This window comes from Notamacropus eugenii, chromosome 5 (assembly GCF_028372415.1).
Source record: "Notamacropus eugenii isolate mMacEug1 chromosome 5, mMacEug1.pri_v2, whole genome shotgun sequence".
Classification (NCBI taxonomy): domain Eukaryota; kingdom Metazoa; phylum Chordata; class Mammalia; order Diprotodontia; family Macropodidae; genus Notamacropus; species Notamacropus eugenii.
The window spans coordinates 276,377,672-276,395,202 of NC_092876.1; the positions used below are offsets into that span (position 1 = coordinate 276,377,672).

At 39.0% G+C, this 17,531-nt stretch overlaps 1 protein-coding gene across 1 annotated transcript in view; it reads right to left on the minus strand.

The window, feature by feature from the left end:
* Positions 1-17,531, minus strand: part of SORL1 (sortilin related receptor 1) — a 224,599-nt gene that overhangs the window by 64,902 nt on the left and 142,166 nt on the right. The window contains exons 22-23 of the mRNA XM_072612918.1: positions 3,940-4,113; positions 2,359-2,472 (exon numbers count right to left, since the gene is read on the minus strand). Coding sequence (XP_072469019.1) covers positions 2,359-2,472; positions 3,940-4,113 — 288 coding nt within the window. The remainder of the gene's footprint in view (positions 1-2,358; positions 2,473-3,939; positions 4,114-17,531) is intronic.

The following is a 17,531-nucleotide window of genomic DNA, read 5'->3' on the forward strand; positions in this document are numbered from 1 at the left end:
TTTTGTTGACAAAACATACAGTCTGTTCTATCTTGATAAGCATCACTTTTCCATAGCCTGGGATAAGGAATGTAGTCCATGGGAGGCATAGATAAACACTTATCTAGGTTTCCAGGCGTCACTTTATAAACCTAGCTTAGTTAATCTCCTCACCTTCATTACCTCTCACCTCCCAGACCTCCACTAATTGCAATTTTCACAAGGACATGAGCAGAAGGTTACTATTTCCCGGATAAGGAAGCCTCAAGCCCTGAGCTCCTGTTTCCCAGCAAGGCCTAGTGGGATGTGGTGTCTCAATCAACACAGGAGAAGGTCAGGGCCAGCTCCATTTTTCACTCTAAGGATAGTGAGCAGACTTGTGGTTTCATTAGCCTGAGGGACTTCCGCAGGAGGAAGCATCCTCTACCAATACAGGCCAGTACCTTTTCTGCAATATACATTCTTGGAGTTGTCCAGAGCATTGAGAGTTTAGGGGCTTGCCCAGGGTACCTACAACAGGTATAAGACAGAGGCAGGCCTTGGACCCAGGACTTTCCTGCTCCAAGGTCAGCTCTCTATCTCCTCTCTGCCTTGAGTCGACAGCAGAGACAAGAAGATTCCCGTCATCTTATCCACCGGGCAGATCTTTTGAACATGCATGCTTTTCCCTTAACTACAGAAAATACAATATTTCAATTTATCAATCTAGTAGAAGCAAAACCCCAGCAACTCAGAGAGAATATGACAGTACTATTTTGAAATGATTAGCACCATTAGGGCAGAAGATAAAGCGTAAGCTTTTGGAGAGCAGGAACTATCTAGATTTTGGTCTCTTTGCATCCTCAGTGTTTAATAAACATGTAATGCTTGACTGATTGGCTGATTGATCTTGTCCAACCCCTTGCTTCTAGAAACAAGTATACCGAATCTGCCCTGCCTTTTAAAAAGTTCTCTCTGAAAAACTTGGGAAGGTGATGCTCACTGACCTGTCCCCACTGCCTGCCTCAGTACCATCAGGTTGTTTTAGAGGTAATTCCAACAAATGATATAAATGTCTCCTGCTGCTTTGTAAAAGTAATTCAATCTCTGCTTTCGTTTGGTTCTAAATGGAAAGTGTGGTTGCCCTATATTTACACTATCCTTACTCTCAAAAAACTTCCTACCCAAGGATGTTGCATCTTTCTGACCTCTCTATGACATATAGAAAGTTAAAACAGTGCCCATTTTAAAGGCAGCAAAACTGAATCACGAAAAGGTCAGCAACTTTCCAAGCTCAATAATGAGACTAAGACTGGTATTTGATTTTGTCACTCTTCACCTAGACTTTTCTCAAGCCTGATTTTTTGTTTTTGGAAACATGTCCATTGAGACTAGGAAAAATAACTATGAAGGATTTTAGCAAATGGCCTTAGGTAAGGATCCACTCCTCCCCAAAAAAGCATTTATAACATCAGATGGAACGCACAAGTTTATGGGTGAGTAGGTAGGCTACACAGCCCATAACAATGACAACAGCTAATGTAACCAGAGTGAAGATGAACTTCTAAAACACCATAGGATATTGCAAAATGAGATGTGTAAAGGCAGATATTGTGGTGAAATCGGGGGTGGAAAAACCCCCACCAATTTGGACACCAAGAAGGCAAAGAAATAGATGAAAAATAGGTATATACCTCTCTTGATAAACTAGAAACTACCCTAAATTAAACTAAATAGTGGGCAGTAATGCTGTTTGAACTAAGGAAGTTTTATCTAAGTATAATCTTGCTACAGAGAAACAATTCTGGAGCTGTGACAAGTCTTGGGGCTCAATCTCATCTAATATTCTCATTTTACAAAGGGGGAAACTAACCCTCAGAGAGATTAGGTACCTGGCCAAAGTCCCCAAAATAGCTATAACAAGTCCATCCTACACACAATTTCTATCACACTGTGCTCATGTTATATATACATCTGAGTAAATTGTTAATTTGTTGTTATTTTAAGAATGCTATATTTCTATACAAAAGGCATAACCGAATGGGGAAACACATGAACATTTCCTTCTTCTTTCTTTCCACCTCCAGATTATCTTCTCTCCTTCAGTGACACTGTATATATGGTCTAGGTACTTCATTATCTACATATAATATAGGCATACTCCTTAAGAGCAGAGATAGCTTTTGCATTTTGTTATATCTCTGGCTCTTGCCAATAGGCATTTAATTAAATATTTAGTGACTGACAGTAGAATCAAAAATTACCTGAAAAGCACACTGCTCCCTATCTGGTGGCCACAGCCTGAACTGAAAGCTTAGTGAAACTAACCCCTGTCTCTTGAAAAGTCAAACCCGTGAAAAGATGGGAAACCTGCCAGCCCAACTAAGCCAGGGCACTCACGGCAATTCCTCTCATCGCTCATGTCCCCGCAGTCATTGTCGTAGTCACACCACCAAATACTGTTGATGCAGTTTCCATTGCTGCAGCGATACTGATTTCGGAGGCAGGTGTTTTCTAAGGAATTGGGGAGGTGGGAGGTAAAGAAAACAAACCAAGCATCACAGTCACGCACAGAACCACAGGTCTTTGCTATTGTTTGTCCTTTTTTCTCAGAGGACCATGACATCAGGGAGGTGATGCCATGACATGCAAGTGAACTAGACTTAAGTGAGGAAGGCTGTGCTTTGGGGGTTTTATTTTCTCATCCTTACCCCAGGAACAGTACAGAACATTGGGATGGGATTGGGAAGGAGGCCTTGGGAAGAGACACACTTACAGGGCAGGGACACCTTTCTTTGTTTCTTCTTAATGAAAAGCAAAGAGAAAGAAACCAAGAAAGGGTAAAAGCATCCCTGAGATGACTAACAAGGATGGTGACATTGGCCGGTGAAATGAGGGAAAACCAAACCCCCTATAATAATATTGGGAAAGGTTATTCTCACATTAAACACTTTAATGGAGAACCCCTCTATCCTGTATTAAGAAAACATTTGATTTATTAAACTTATTAACTTTATTAACTTGGTTTTTGTCTATTGTGATTTCTAAAATTTACTATATATATATTTTTTCTTATATGACTTTTTAAAAAATAAAACAAGTATTCTCTACTTCCTACACAGAAAGAAAATGGTTTTTTGTTATTTTTTTCTTCCAGAAATTGGGCTAAGGCAACACATGGAGATCTTTGGCTTTCAATGGCCAGGTTGTGTTCTGACAACAGATAATGAAAGGATATTCCTTACTCCCCAAATGTGGCACTGAGACTGACTATTGAATTTCAAATACTTCTCAGATGTCATATAGAACCCAAGAATATGTGCTCTTTTTCAGTGTCTTTTTTTTTCTATTTATTTTTCTTAGGAAAGAGTGTCAAGTACTGCCATTGTCTACTTAGCCTAAGACTGCTGTGAGAAGGGAGCTTCATAGTGACAAAGAAAACAGCACCTGGGGCAAAAGCAAAGGAGGAATTTTGGAAACTAGCCTGGACCCATCAGGAAAAGGACTGGTCAGCTGGTGGTTCAGTGCACTGTCATGGCAACACAAGGGGTGTGGAGTGTGCAGAGTCTGGACTAGAGATCTATAGGTTGGAACTCAAAGTGAGGCAAATTCCACAGTGCACTTGGACCCTGAGGCCTTTTGTAAACACTGATAATGGCACTCTGGGGAGTCTGCAGTGAAACAGCCAGGTGAGGTTCATTGTTCAAAGCTGGTACCATCAAGCCAGGGAGGTGGTGAAGGAATGGTGGAAAGGTCAGGGGCCTAATTCTGGCATTAAGCAGAAAAGCACAATATTTGCAAACAGGGATCTCATTTTGCAGGTCAACTGTTCCAAGTTGCTTGTGACTGGGAGATACTGTAGATCTGGAAATTGAGGCTTACCCTAAGGCAGAAAGTCTAAAAACAAGGGGAAAAAGTTGGGGTGGGGGGAAGGGAAGAAAAGAAGGGAGCCAAACCAAAAAAATTACAAAGGAGCCTCACCTTCTTTGAGACAGGTGTTATTCTTCAGCTCATAGCCCCGTGGGCAGTCACACCTTAGTTCCCCAGATGGAAGGATACTACTGGATACACCCTCGGGACACCTGCAACTCTTGCTGTGGTTGGCTTTGGGCAAACACAGCAGGCTGCAGGGCTTGGATACGCAGGCGTTGGTTCCTGGGTGGAGGAAAAGAGGTAGCAATTTGGTAGAGGTTATTAAATGAAATGAGATGATGAATGGGATCTGGGGCTCCCTGAAACTCCCAAATCCTGCCCAGACAGGGGTGTTCACAATAAGATAATGTGAAACTTAACCCAACTCATCTGGCAAATCAGAGAGATTAAGTGATTTTCCTAAAGTCACACAGCTTAAAAGTAGAAGAACAAGACCAGATTCTAAGTCTTCCACCTTTTCTTCAGTCTTCTTTGCACAATACTGAGCTGCCAGACTTTCAATTCAAGAAACTCATCGATAATGTAATTAAGCAGCTTCTGGTCTAAATGAAGTACACCAAATATCTTAGGTTGTGTTACAGAAATGCTTCACAGGGTTAGGGGTCCAGAGCCCCTGTGATCTGGAAAATCCACGTAAACACCTCTTTGCCCTCCCTTTGTACCGGAGAAGAAATCTGAATTATTATGGTATTAAAAGATAAAAAATATGTTGACATTACATAATACTATGCATATATTTTATGCATTTCTGCATTTCTAAACATTTTCCGTTTCATCTGCTGGCCTTCGCATGTTGTCTGCAGCTTCTGCAAAATTTCTAAAAAATTCCCATTTAACTTCTTATGTCGACCCAGGATATATGGAAACCACAATGGGGAAAGTTGAGATGTCTAAGGGATAACTGTAATTTGGTAGTATTGGTAAGGATAATTATTATACTCTCTTCAGTTCTCCTCTGAAGTGCAGCATAACACGACAATATGGAACACCTGACCAAATTCAAGAAGACCTGAATCTGAATCCTGCTGCAAATACTTACTAGCTGTGTGATCCTGGATATACATTTAACCTCTCTGCGCCTCAACTTCCTCATCTGCAAACTGAGAATAAACAGTAGTGCTTATCTCTTAAAGTTCTCTGCAAACCTTAAGTCACTATATAAAGTGATCTATTATTATTGTTGTTTGCAAAATACAAAGAGAAAACCCCTGCTGTTTAACACCCACATATTTTCCTACAGCCCAACTTAAAAATAATAATACACTACATTTGCACAGCAATTTAAAATTACAAGGCACTTTCATTTATAATAATCTTATGAGATGGGTAGTAGAAGTATTATTCTTTATAATCTTTTTAATTAACAGAAAGATATTTTCTCTATGAGTATGTATCTCTCTCTCTCTGGTGGGAGCAATATTTAACTCTTCTCCATGCTAGTTAAACTAGTTTTTCTCTAAGAGGTGACAAAGCTGTCCCTGGGGCTTCATTGACCTAGGTCGCTAAGGATCAACTTGGCTTCCCTGGCAGCAGTCGCTACTGTAATCTCTGGTTATAGGGACATGGCTTCTTCATCACCCAACGGTAGAAGTATTATTTTAATCCCATTTTAGAAATGAGAAGACTAAGCCAGGCACATTTAATGTCTTGTCTAGGGTTACATAGCTAGTAAATGTCAGCTTACCTATCAGAGCATCAAATTAGGCTATTGCCATACTTCTATGACACACACTTTGTAATTGTGCAGGCAAACCCTAGACATGGGGAGGGGGGAGGCAGGAACTTCCTGACACGACTACCTTAGACCCCTTCCACCCCTTCTTCCCTTGCACATGGGGAAGTCATGGGAGGCTGGTCTCCAGATTCATACAAGCCCAATCTGTGCAGGCATGAGAATCAACCCCAGTTGTAATAGTAATCATATGCTGACTTTAACAGTAGCCTGTGAATAGTAGCAAGGTTCTGTGAATATGATGGCATCTCATTATGGAGTTTTTAAATGGTTAGACAAAAAAGAAAGGAGAAGATATGAAACAGCAGTGGTGGCCAATGTTGCTTCCATCAAAAGACGGGATCATACTGTAGAGAGTGAAGCAATTGATATGATCCTAGAAACAAGGAAATCCAAAACATTTAAACAATAGCTGAGATCACAAGATGAAAATTACAGCCTCAAGTGTTTGCTCAATCACAATTAGTCTACTGCTAGAGTAGGATTTCAAGTTGTTTAGAAAGCACAATGCCCAGTGGAAGGTCAATGTCATGGGTTGGATCCCTACATGGTCCAGTACATCATTGACTTGCATACTTCTCTCACTCTAGGCAATCTTTTCATGTACTTTCCACGTCACTTGTTACAAGAGCAGCTGGGAAAGAAAGAATGAGAAGAAAACAGGGCAAATGAGGGGGAAAAAACACTAAAAAAAACAATGGCCTAATTAATGGTACTCAATAGCATTAACTTCATCAACCAAAGATGGGAAATGGACACTTCCCTAACACGAGACCTTAATGAAAAGCAATGAAATAAAGAATAACAGAATGAAACGAGAGCATAAAGACGTGTGCTCGGTATTTTGGCTTGTTATGCTGTTAAAACAATAAAACCAGAGTTTGAAAAGCCTCTCAAAGTAAAGGCTTTGAAGAGGTCAACACTCAATGTAGAAGTTCTGATACATTTCTTTTTTAAAAAATGGTTACTTTAAATTCATGTATTTGCCATGTATACACACAGAGGCAAAAAACCATCAGTTTATCACCAAATATTCATAGTTAACAAATGCATTAAACGAAGTGTTGATTATACACTGGTATAGATTCAAAAATCAATGCTTCTATACTTGTCACATCACCAGGAGATTTTTTATTCCAATAACAGATCCTGATGACGACTGACATCAAAGCCCAAACCGCTATAATGTGTGATGGCCAGGCTAACTTCAGTAATGACGGTAATAACATATAGCAATCCATGTCTAAAGCTGTGCATCTTGTGCTAGCATTATCTTTGGATCAAAGATTTAGCAAGAGAAAGAACCTTAGAGCTCTAGTTTATTTCACAGTTGAGGAAACTGAGGCCCAGATACTTTACATGATTTGTATAAGGTCACAGAACCAGGATTCAAACTCAGATCGTGGCAGAAGATATGAAGTCACAGGATTTAATACCTGGGAGGTATTAAATCATTTTATTTAATTTATCAGATCATTTATTCCAACCCCCTCATTTTACAGAGGAGGCATCTGAAACACTAAGAGTCATTTGTCCACTGTCACCCAGGTGGCAAGTGCCAGTCAATGAGGGCTCAAACTCAGATCCTCTTATTAAGAATCCTGCACTATTCTTGATGCCCCTTCCCCCAAAGTAGCAGCAGAACAGGCTTCTATTCTATGAATGAGAAATGATTCTGAAAGAGAATGAGTTACACTGGCAACCAGCAATAGCAGCTTCTGTATGCCAGGAAGCCAGAACCAACTAGTGCAGGCTGACTGGCTTTAAAAGGCTATTCAGGGTGACAATATGGATCACCTGTGGTTAAGTTCTAACTGCCTGGAGTGGCAACTGGAGAGAGATAGGATTGTCTCTAGCCTCAGTTAGGAGGAGAGTCCTGGAGACAGGAAAATGTTCTCTTCTAAGCAGGGTGATCTGAGCAGAGGAGTGGCTTCCCTATAGGACACTGAACCAGATTCTTCTACCTTTTCTGAACTGTCATCATATTACTCCCAGATTCTGATAGCGTGTGAACAACCTGAGGCCAGGGGACACATCCACTTTTTTCTTTTCTGTTCTCAATTCCTAGCACAGGACTCTAATGGTATTTAGTTAATGGATGCTGGATGACTGACTGCAATGCTTTGACCACATACATGAGATTTGGTTCAAAAAGGATAGGATGAACTTTCCCATTGTGACCTCAGGGAGGAGCTGAGGAGCAAGCTATTATTCTGAGCATCTTCCAAGATTCCACAGAACAGAAAAGTGAAGGATTCAGGGTGCAAACTAAAACACATATATTTTTCGGATGTGGCCCATGAAGGAATCTGTTTTGCTTGAGGATGCATATTTGTTATAATAGTTTCATTTCCAATGGGGAGAGAAGTGGGAAGGAGGGAAAATAACATTTTTGTTCACTGAAAGAAGAAATTTTCATTTTAAAAAAGGGGATGGTGTGCCCAGGTGATATGAAAATGAATTGATGACTTTAGCAGGCTATCAGTTCAAAAATTACAAATCTACACCATGTTCAAAAGGTGTCAATACTGTGATAAAGAACCTAAGATAAGCTAATATAATCTTGGGCTGCTTGCGACAAAAGAGGTGATGAGATTGCTATCTTCTGCCCCTTCTCAGCCAGCTCTGTTTTCATCAAAATCTAGACAAGCAGAAGCAGGTCTATGGGAGGGAGAACAGGATCATAACGGGATTTCCAACTGTGCTGCTCTCAAAGTGAGGATCAGTGAGAAAAGGGGGCTGTTCAGCTTTGAACAGAGAAGGCAGAGGGAAGGTCACGACAGCTGTCTTCAAAGATTTGAAAGGCTGTATTGTGAAATAGGAAACAGTCATGTTCTGCTTGACCCCAGAGGGAAGAATAAAGATGAATTGTGGACATTAGAGAAAGGAAGATTTAGGATTGATATAAGTAGAGAGACCTCCTTAAAATCAAAACTATCCCAAAATAGATTGAGCTACCTCAGGAGGTCACAAGTTATCCATCTCTAGTGGTCTTCGAGCTGAAGCCAAATGATTCCTTATCAGAGATGATAAAGAAGGATCCTCTGTACAGGGCTGGACTATGAAATAAAAATCTTTTTCATGGCAAAAATTAATGCAACTAAGTTAAGGGAAGTTATCAATGGGGGAAGGGAGGATTTTATATTAAATATTTCTGATAAGGGACTGATAAGCAAGATAAACTGTACCATGATGACACAGTGAGAAAAGCAGATTAAAGTCCCACCTCTGATATGAGTCATAAGACCTCAGCCTATTTGAACTTCACTTTGCTCATCTGAAAAATGGGCCCAATAATCCCTATGCTGCTTACCTCAAAAATTTGCTGCGAGGATCATAAGTTGGTCACTGACATGACTATTCTAACTTCTGAGGTCCTTCCAGACTAGAACCTATGATTTCACTCTCAGACCTTGATCCCCCAAACTGGATGAAGTCCAGGGTCTTTGGACTCCCTGCTTTCCTGATAACTTAATGCAAATAACTCCAGAACTGTCTGAATGTCATTATTTCTGGCTTTATCCAAGGAAAAGTTGCTAAGGGAGTTGGCACGATATATACACACATACCGACTCCTTTAAACATTCTGATTTCAGAACAATGACTAAACTGAGTCACTTTCTTCCCACCTTAGACATCATCCCTGCATCCCCTCCCACACATACAATCACCTCCTGTAGTATAGCAGTTCTAAAGTGTGTTGGTTTCAGAAACCACCTCCCTTTTGCAGTAACTCTAAAATTACTGAGGATGCCCCCTTCCCACTCCCAAGGCTTTTGTTCATGTAAGCTCTATCAATATTTACCATATTAGAAATTAAAACATCTTCATATTATTATGAAATTAGCTTTGACCTTACAGGCCCTCCTTGAAAGGGTCTCAGGGACACCTTCTTCCCCCAACCCCCAGGGGGTTAGAGAACTGCTGCCTTAGTATAATCCAAGTTCGCTTTCTCCAGCATAAAGAGGAAATCATACCCAATGTGAGAAAGGCAAGCTTACCTGTGCTACGGCTGGAGTTGGTATAAGTGCACTCTACCAATTCTCTTAGCAACCTTTTCTTAGAATAATGGCATTGGAGCAGTGCTGGAACTGTTTATATTAAGTCACCAAAAAAGGTGAGGGTTCAAACACCACAGACTTCATCTGAACAAGGATATGTAAGAGCCTGCCTTCCACATGCTTGTCAAACACATCTTTCTGATGAACACATCTACTTGTGAGATGGAAGATTTACTTTTGTAGATGAGACAGAATCTCTGGATTCTATTCCTGTCACTGGGAAGATCAAACTATTCCATGTCAGAGAGAAAACTCTGGTATTCAAGCTATGAACTAAGAAGCAGTATACAATCATATCCCTCTCTCCCCTTCCCTCAAAAGATCAATGGGAAGTTTTGTTTTTGTTTTTTTTCTTATAGTCTCCTACAATTTCTGTGCTTCTCTTAAGTTAACTCAGTGAGCCTGAGAAATAAGAACCAAGAGACAGTCTGCGGTATTGTCAAGCACAAGGGAATGCCATCTATATGCATGTTGGGGATCTGGAATAAAAAAGATTCAGAAGCTGCACAGTGCCATGTCCTCTCTGTGTCTGAGAAGTGAGCAGTTTATGCCAGACATCAGGAGGAAATCCAGGACATCCTCCCTACATTCTGACCTTGGGTAACCCATAGGAATCTCCTCTTCTGCATCCTTCTATGCTGGGCTGAAGCTAAATTCTAAGTAAGTTCTGTAGTGGTGGCTATAATGACTCACAGTATATGTCAAGCTTTCACTTTTCTGCTCTCCATCCTTCTGTTCCTAATGAATTCTGAGTCAGCAGCTACTGCCTGAAAATGGCAGTCTGCTCTATTCCCCAAACTGAACTTAGCCCTGAGTAATGGAATGTGTTTTGGTTTTAAAGGCACCTCAGGAATGATATTCCACAAGTACCTTTGGTAGACTGAATCTTGCAACCCCCACTATGAGAATGCCTTTCCTTATTTCTAACTCCCAAACCCTCCTGCTACTACTCTGCTGGCCCATTTCCTCTAGTTCTGTTTTGAGGGAGACATCGAACATCTGGTCACCATCCTTTGTGCAATAAATAGCCTTTCAGAGATTTCCCTTGTTCAGGAACCACTTAATGCTCTTACCCCTCTATGATGTTTAAAGAGAGCTTAACAAGATCATGAAACAGAGCCAGACAGTGTTTTCACCAGGTCCATTTGGGGCTTTTCCCCCATCCTTTGCTTTACATCTTTCAATGTCCATCTGGGAAAGCATCCAGCCTGGGTCTGCCATTGTCTAGGTAAGGCTAGGGTATTCAAAGACAGCTCCTTCTATGGCCAGCCAGATTCCATGTTTTAAATAGCACATTTAATTTTAAAGGAAAGAATGAAGCTTCAAGGTAAATTTCTTATCATTTGCTCTACAACTGACCTTCTGTACCATGAAGGGATCTACAGCTTTTCTGACAAGATTATTAGGATAGTTTACTTTTCTCCACCTAAGAAAATCATCAAGAGCAACAAAGGGATAGAGATAATAAGTGTTTTGTTGAATACATTAATTGCCTACTATGTGCAAAGCACTACGCCATGTGTTAGGGAAACAGGGATTGTACCACCGCCCCCAACAGCTGACATTCTAGAGGGGTAGCACCCTCCTGAGCGCCCACATAAGTAAAGAGGACATTACTTGGTCAGCAAGCATTTATTATGCACTTACAAAGAATAAACTAAACAGTCCCTGCCATACAGAAGCTTACATTCTGACAGAGGAGATGACATGTACATATATATGAGATAGAAATATAGTACTTGGAAGGCAACCTTAGAGGGAAAGGTACCAGCACCAGGGGAGACTGTAAAAAGCCTCCTGCAGCTGAGTCTGAAAGAATGCCAGGGATTCTAAAAGGAAGAGGTGAAGAGGGAAAGAAGGATAATAAGATCATTTAAGGATGAAGTGAATGCTAGTTCTTTTGCAAAATTCGTAAGCTCATCATGGATAAGGACTACAGAGGCAGCTAGGTGGTGCAGGTGTCTAAACAGGTGTAAGACTTAGAATTAGGAAGACCCGAATTCAAATCCTGCTTCAAATTCTTATTAGCTGTGTAACCCTGGGGCAAGTCAATAAACCCCTCTTAGCCTCAGTTTCCTCATCTGTAAAATGGGGATAGCAATAGCACCTGCCTCACAGGATTGTTGTGAGGATCAAGTGAGCTAACATATGTAAAGCACTCTGCAAACTTTAAAGTTCTATATGAATGTTAACAATTATTTTATTATTATCGTCACTGTTACCAGAAATTACTCTTCTGCCACATCCCAAAGAAATCAGAGGGAACCTTCACTGAGCTGCTAGTGAGGCCACAGTCCCGGACTGTGTCTACAAGCTCTTAACACAGGCCTCTGCTACCACGATGATGCTGTGATGGCATGAAACTTGGTATGGCACTCTACAGTCTTCAGAGCTCTCTTAGATACAAGATTTAATGTGACCAATTGAGATCATTCTGAACAAAACAGTTTTAGAAGCTTCCTTTCAGATCTAAAATGCTGTAAATTAATGCACCTGTAAGGAACTGAATTTAACATGCCATGTCAACATATGACCCCTGCTGTCCTCATCCTTTCAATTTTCCCTTTACCCAAGCCTATCTTTGGAACATACACCCATAGCCATATTCTAATTCAAACCAGGAACTATAAAGGTGAGTCTAACACACCTGAGATGATATTTAATCTTTGAGATTTGGAGGGAATTTTTTTAATAGAGATATCCTCTCTAGAGCGTCTACCCTACTGTTTCCCTCTTGAGTCAATATTATGTTCAGGACAAACAAAGGTCAAAGAAAAGGAAGGTGACTGATGCAGGGAAAAGGGCATTGATTTTGGGAGAGGTGATAAAAATAAAAAAAAACAATAATAGCATTACATATTGCTTTGGTTTATAAAGTGTTTTACACATGTATATATTATCTCATTTGCTCCTCACAACAACTCTGTGAGATATGTGCTATTATCATCCCTATTTTACAGATGAGAAAACTGAGGTGGGCAGAGGTTAAGTGACTTCCCCAGGTTCACAGAGCTAGCAATTGTCTGAGGCAGGAATTTGAATTCAGGTCTTCCTGACCTAAGTTCTACACTCTGTCTACTGTGTCACTTAGCTACTTCAGAAGACCTCACATAAGGCTTGGGACTGAAACCTGACTTTGCCACTTAATATCTGCATGACTTTGACCAAGTCAATCCAAGTCTCAAGGCCTCATTTTCCTTATCCATAAAAAGAAAAATCTGGACTAGCTGAATTCTAAGGTTTTTTCCAGGTCTAACATTTTCCAGATCAAGGAAAGGCAAGAAAGAAACAAGAATTGTCATTGAAAAGAATCTTAAAGAGCCCCAATGAGCATCCAAGTATTTACAGATCTACTGATAGATCTCAAAGCCTTACCTGCCATTTTCCCAAGGCAGTTGCCAGCTGCCATGCTGGATCTTCAAAGTCTGTAGAGGCACTGAGAAGTGGTAGCCCTCTTTCCTCAATCCAGGATTTAACAGTTTATATTCACAGTACTTTAAAGCTTACAATGCACTTTCCTTACAGTCTTGTGAAGCAGGTAGTACAAGTATTATTATCCCTATTTTTCAGGTGTGGAAACTCAGGCCAAAGAAGTTAAGTGACTTGCCCAAAGTCACAGCATTATAGAAAAGCGTGACCTTAGACCTGTCACTTTAACTTCTCTGGGCCCTACGAGGCAAGCAGAGGAGGACCTTTTTTGTGGCAGCAAGACAGCTAAAAATCAAAAGCTAATATCACATGCAGTATGAAAACAGAATTCTTCTCAATAAATGCAGGTATAAAGCAAGGATACTCCTATTCTCCATTTATCTGACAGTTAGAAATATTAGTGATAACAAAAAGTCAGGAAGATTAAAGGTATAAAACATAGTCAAATAGGACATAAAATTATCCTAACTGCTCAAAAATTGATGGTTCACTTAGAAAACATTAAAGAATCCACAAAGAAATAAGTGAAACAATATCTTCAATGAAGTAGCATATTACATAGCAAGCCCATAAAAGTCAATAGCATTTCTATACAGCAATAATAAAATCCAGAAAGAAATAATATAAAGGGAAATCTCATTCAAAATGACTACAAAAGGCATAAAGCATCTATGAGATTATCTATGAAAGCATACTCAACACTTGTATAAATACAATTATGAAACATCATTTAAAGAAATAAAGAACGGTTTAATTAACTGAAACAATATTCAGTGTTCATGCTCAGTATTCAATACAACAAAATTACAATGCCAACTAAATTAATGTACAGATTTAGTACATTACCAATCAAATTACAAAGGGATGGAAACAAAATAACAACAAATTTCATTTGGAGGAACGGAAGGTCTAGACTTTCAAGGAAACTTATGATCAAATATACAAATGATGGGAGAACAGCACTCCCAGACCTTCAGCTACACTATAGTATACTATAAAGCAGGGATCACCAAAACTACTTAGTGTGATTAATAAATTTAAAAAGCTGATCAGTGGTATAGACTAGATAAAGAAGAATCCAAAACAAGTGAACTCATTAACACTGTTCAATTAATTCAAGAAATTAAATTGCTTTCAGGAGCCCCTATTTGACAAGAATTGCTATGAAAACTTGAAATAAAATTTGGTGAAAATTAGTCTTGGACCAACCGCTCACACCACGTATCACAATAAGCTCAAAATGTATGTATGACCGGAATAGTAAAAGTCACACCATTAAAAAAAATTAGGAGAGAACTACAGCAGGCACTTATGTTTAGGGGAAAAACTCTTAACCAAAGGATAGAGGTGATACAAAAAAGAAAATAATTTTCTTTACATAAAATATAATTATGTTTTACATGAACAGAATCAACACAACTAGGATAAGAAAGGAAGCTATTAATTAGAAAAGAAAAATCTTTTGCATTAAATATCTGATAAGATATCAAAGATGTATGAAAACTAATAGAAATACATAAGAACCATTAACCAAATGAAATGAAAATTTCAATGGAAATTAATAAGAATAGGGGTTAGATCTGTGATTTCACTGGGACTGGCAACTCCTAAATGAGGAAATTCCCTCTATCAAAGCGAGTCATCACCTTCAGCTTAGTCTTAAAGGGTCACCTAAGCCAACGAAGAGTTCATGTGATTTTATGTCAGAGATAGGATTTGAATTCAGGTCTTCTTGGCTCTGAAGCCAGTCTCAGTCTATCTAACACACCATACAGTCTCTCATGAAAAAAAAAAAACAGCTCCCAACACAATCACAAACTATGAACCATATAAAAGACTATTCCAAATCACTAATAACGAGAGAAATATAAATTAGAACTCTTGAGAATTCATCTCACATCCAGCAAACTGGCAAAGATGACAAAAGATGAAAATAGTTAATGTTGGAAAGACTGTGGAAAGAGAGAGAACGTACTATCATGCTAATGGAGTCGTGAATTAGTCCATTCTAGGAAGAAATTTGGAATTATGCTAAGAAGGAAGGTAAAACATCCATACCCTTTTTGAACTACAGATCTCACAGACAGGCATATGCCCCAAAGAGGTCAAGGATAAAAAGAAAGGCTCAGGATACATGAAAATATGTTTAGCAGTCTTTTTGTAAGTAGTAGCCAAGAACAAGAACAAGAAACAAAACAGACCTTCATCAACTGGAAAATGACTAAACAAATTGTGGTACACAAATATGATGGAATATTATTGTACCATAAGAAAAGATGATCATGATGGATAGAGAAACATGGGAAAACTTATATGAACTGATACAAAACATGGTAAGCAGAACAAGAAAAATTATACATATGCCTACAATAAGGCAAATGGAAATAAAAACAAAAAAATAATAACTGGCAATTACAATGGCCAGGCTTGGCGCCGAAGTAGAGATAAAAGAATCTTATCTCTCAACCTTCTTTGTAGAGGTAGAAGCCTATACCTGGAGAGCTGGACTTGGATGCTCTGTAAGTTAGTTTTGCTGAACTGTTTTTTCATTCCTTTTTCTTACTCTGTCTTAAAAATCATTCTATGTGCGAGAGAAGGGAGGTTGTAGTGGAAAATGAAGGTGATAAAGATAAAAAATATTATATTTTTTTAAAAAAGAATTCACCAACTTGGAGATTATAAGCTATGCCGAATTTCAGTAATTAATTTCTCAGAGGACTGATAAAGCTTGAACATTTTTAGTATAAAAAGTTGTCTTTTTAGATAACATGAATGAACAACAGAAGTCAGGGAACAATACACTTCCCAGAATCACAGCCAGTCATATCATTTCCAAGACTAGGCTATTTTCTGTGTGTTCATTACTCAGTCTGCTTTTGATGAGCATCTCAGGATATATAGCACCTAGTTAAGATTAGGCAACATTTTTGAGAGTAGGGTCATCCAAATGTAATTCCATGGAACTCAAGGTGTTTTGCAAATCAATGCATTTTAAAAAATATATTTTAAGCTTATGTGAAGGAAGCCTGAACCCAGTCCTTGTCTCTTTTCATTTCTAGTTCCATTCTCATCTTCAGTCCTATAATGGAATATTTTTGCTCAATTTCTAAAACTGTTCCATGAGAGCAAATTTTACCACTTCATCCAATTTCCATGATATCAAAATAATAAATAAAGAAAGGATCTAGTGATTTAAAAAAAAAAAAAGTCTTAAGCCCTGTACTCTAAAACAGGAAAAATTGGCAAAATTATGAAGCATGTCTGTAGATTCCCAGACCTGGAAGAGGACCCTAGAGGTCTTCTCATACTCTCTAACATCTTATCTCACTCCCTAATGGACTAGACGAGATAACTGAGACCTAAAGATGTTGTCATTTGCCCAAGACATTATATTTCTTTAGCTCCCCAGGTCCTAAAACACATTAAATCTTTGATAAATTTCAGGGAGGTCATGACGGTTACGATAATGAAGATGCTTCAATGTAGGGCTGACCCTCCTGAAATTTTAGGCACTGATTCAATTACTTTAGTTCCCATCCAAGCTAAACCTTTCTTACGAACTGCTTTCTTGGAGTCATCATATAACTTTCTTTCAATAACTCAATTCATCCTTTATTTATGGGGCATATACTGTGTACTCAGCAATTTCCTAAATACCAAAAAAAAAAAAAAATCATCCAATCAAAAACACCTAGCAAAGTTCTATACTGGGACTTAGAGGGTTGCAGAGAAGCATAAATCCTGTTCCCTGGCCTTGATGAGCTGGCAATCTACATGGGAAGTTAAGTATGACACACAGAGATGGTTAAGGGTACAGAAAAGTAAGAACACAGCCAAACAAGTGATTGAATTTTGTCACAGGTTCAGAAGAAAAGACAGCACTGGCCAACTTGGCTAGAGAAGGCTCCATGAAGAAAATGAAATCTGATGTGAGTAGGGTATGATTTCAACAGGAAGTGAGGCGGTTGGGCAGGATTTCAGATGGATGTAAAGGTGAGCCATTTGTTTCATCCACTATGGTCCCACATTTCTAGTACAGATAATCTGATGAACTAGTTGGAAGTCTTCAAGACTACTGAAGGCAGTACTAATTCTCACAAACAATTCAAACATTTACTAAGCTACGTGTGAAAAACACTGTACTGTTGGGAAATACAAAACTGAAAACCAATCCCTGCTGACAAGAAATTTCAATGTAAGAGGAAGGATTAGATATATTTAAAAAAAACAACAAAACTAAGCATGATTCTAGATAGAATGTGAAGACAGAAGCAAAGAAAAGATATAATAAAGTATGAGAAAGATTCTGAGGTGGAGAGATTGTTCACTTTCAGAAAAATCAAGAAAGACTTTGTTAGCACCAGAGCCAAGGAAGAGAGCAGAACCAGAACCTCAGCTAGCAACGGAACTCCTGACAT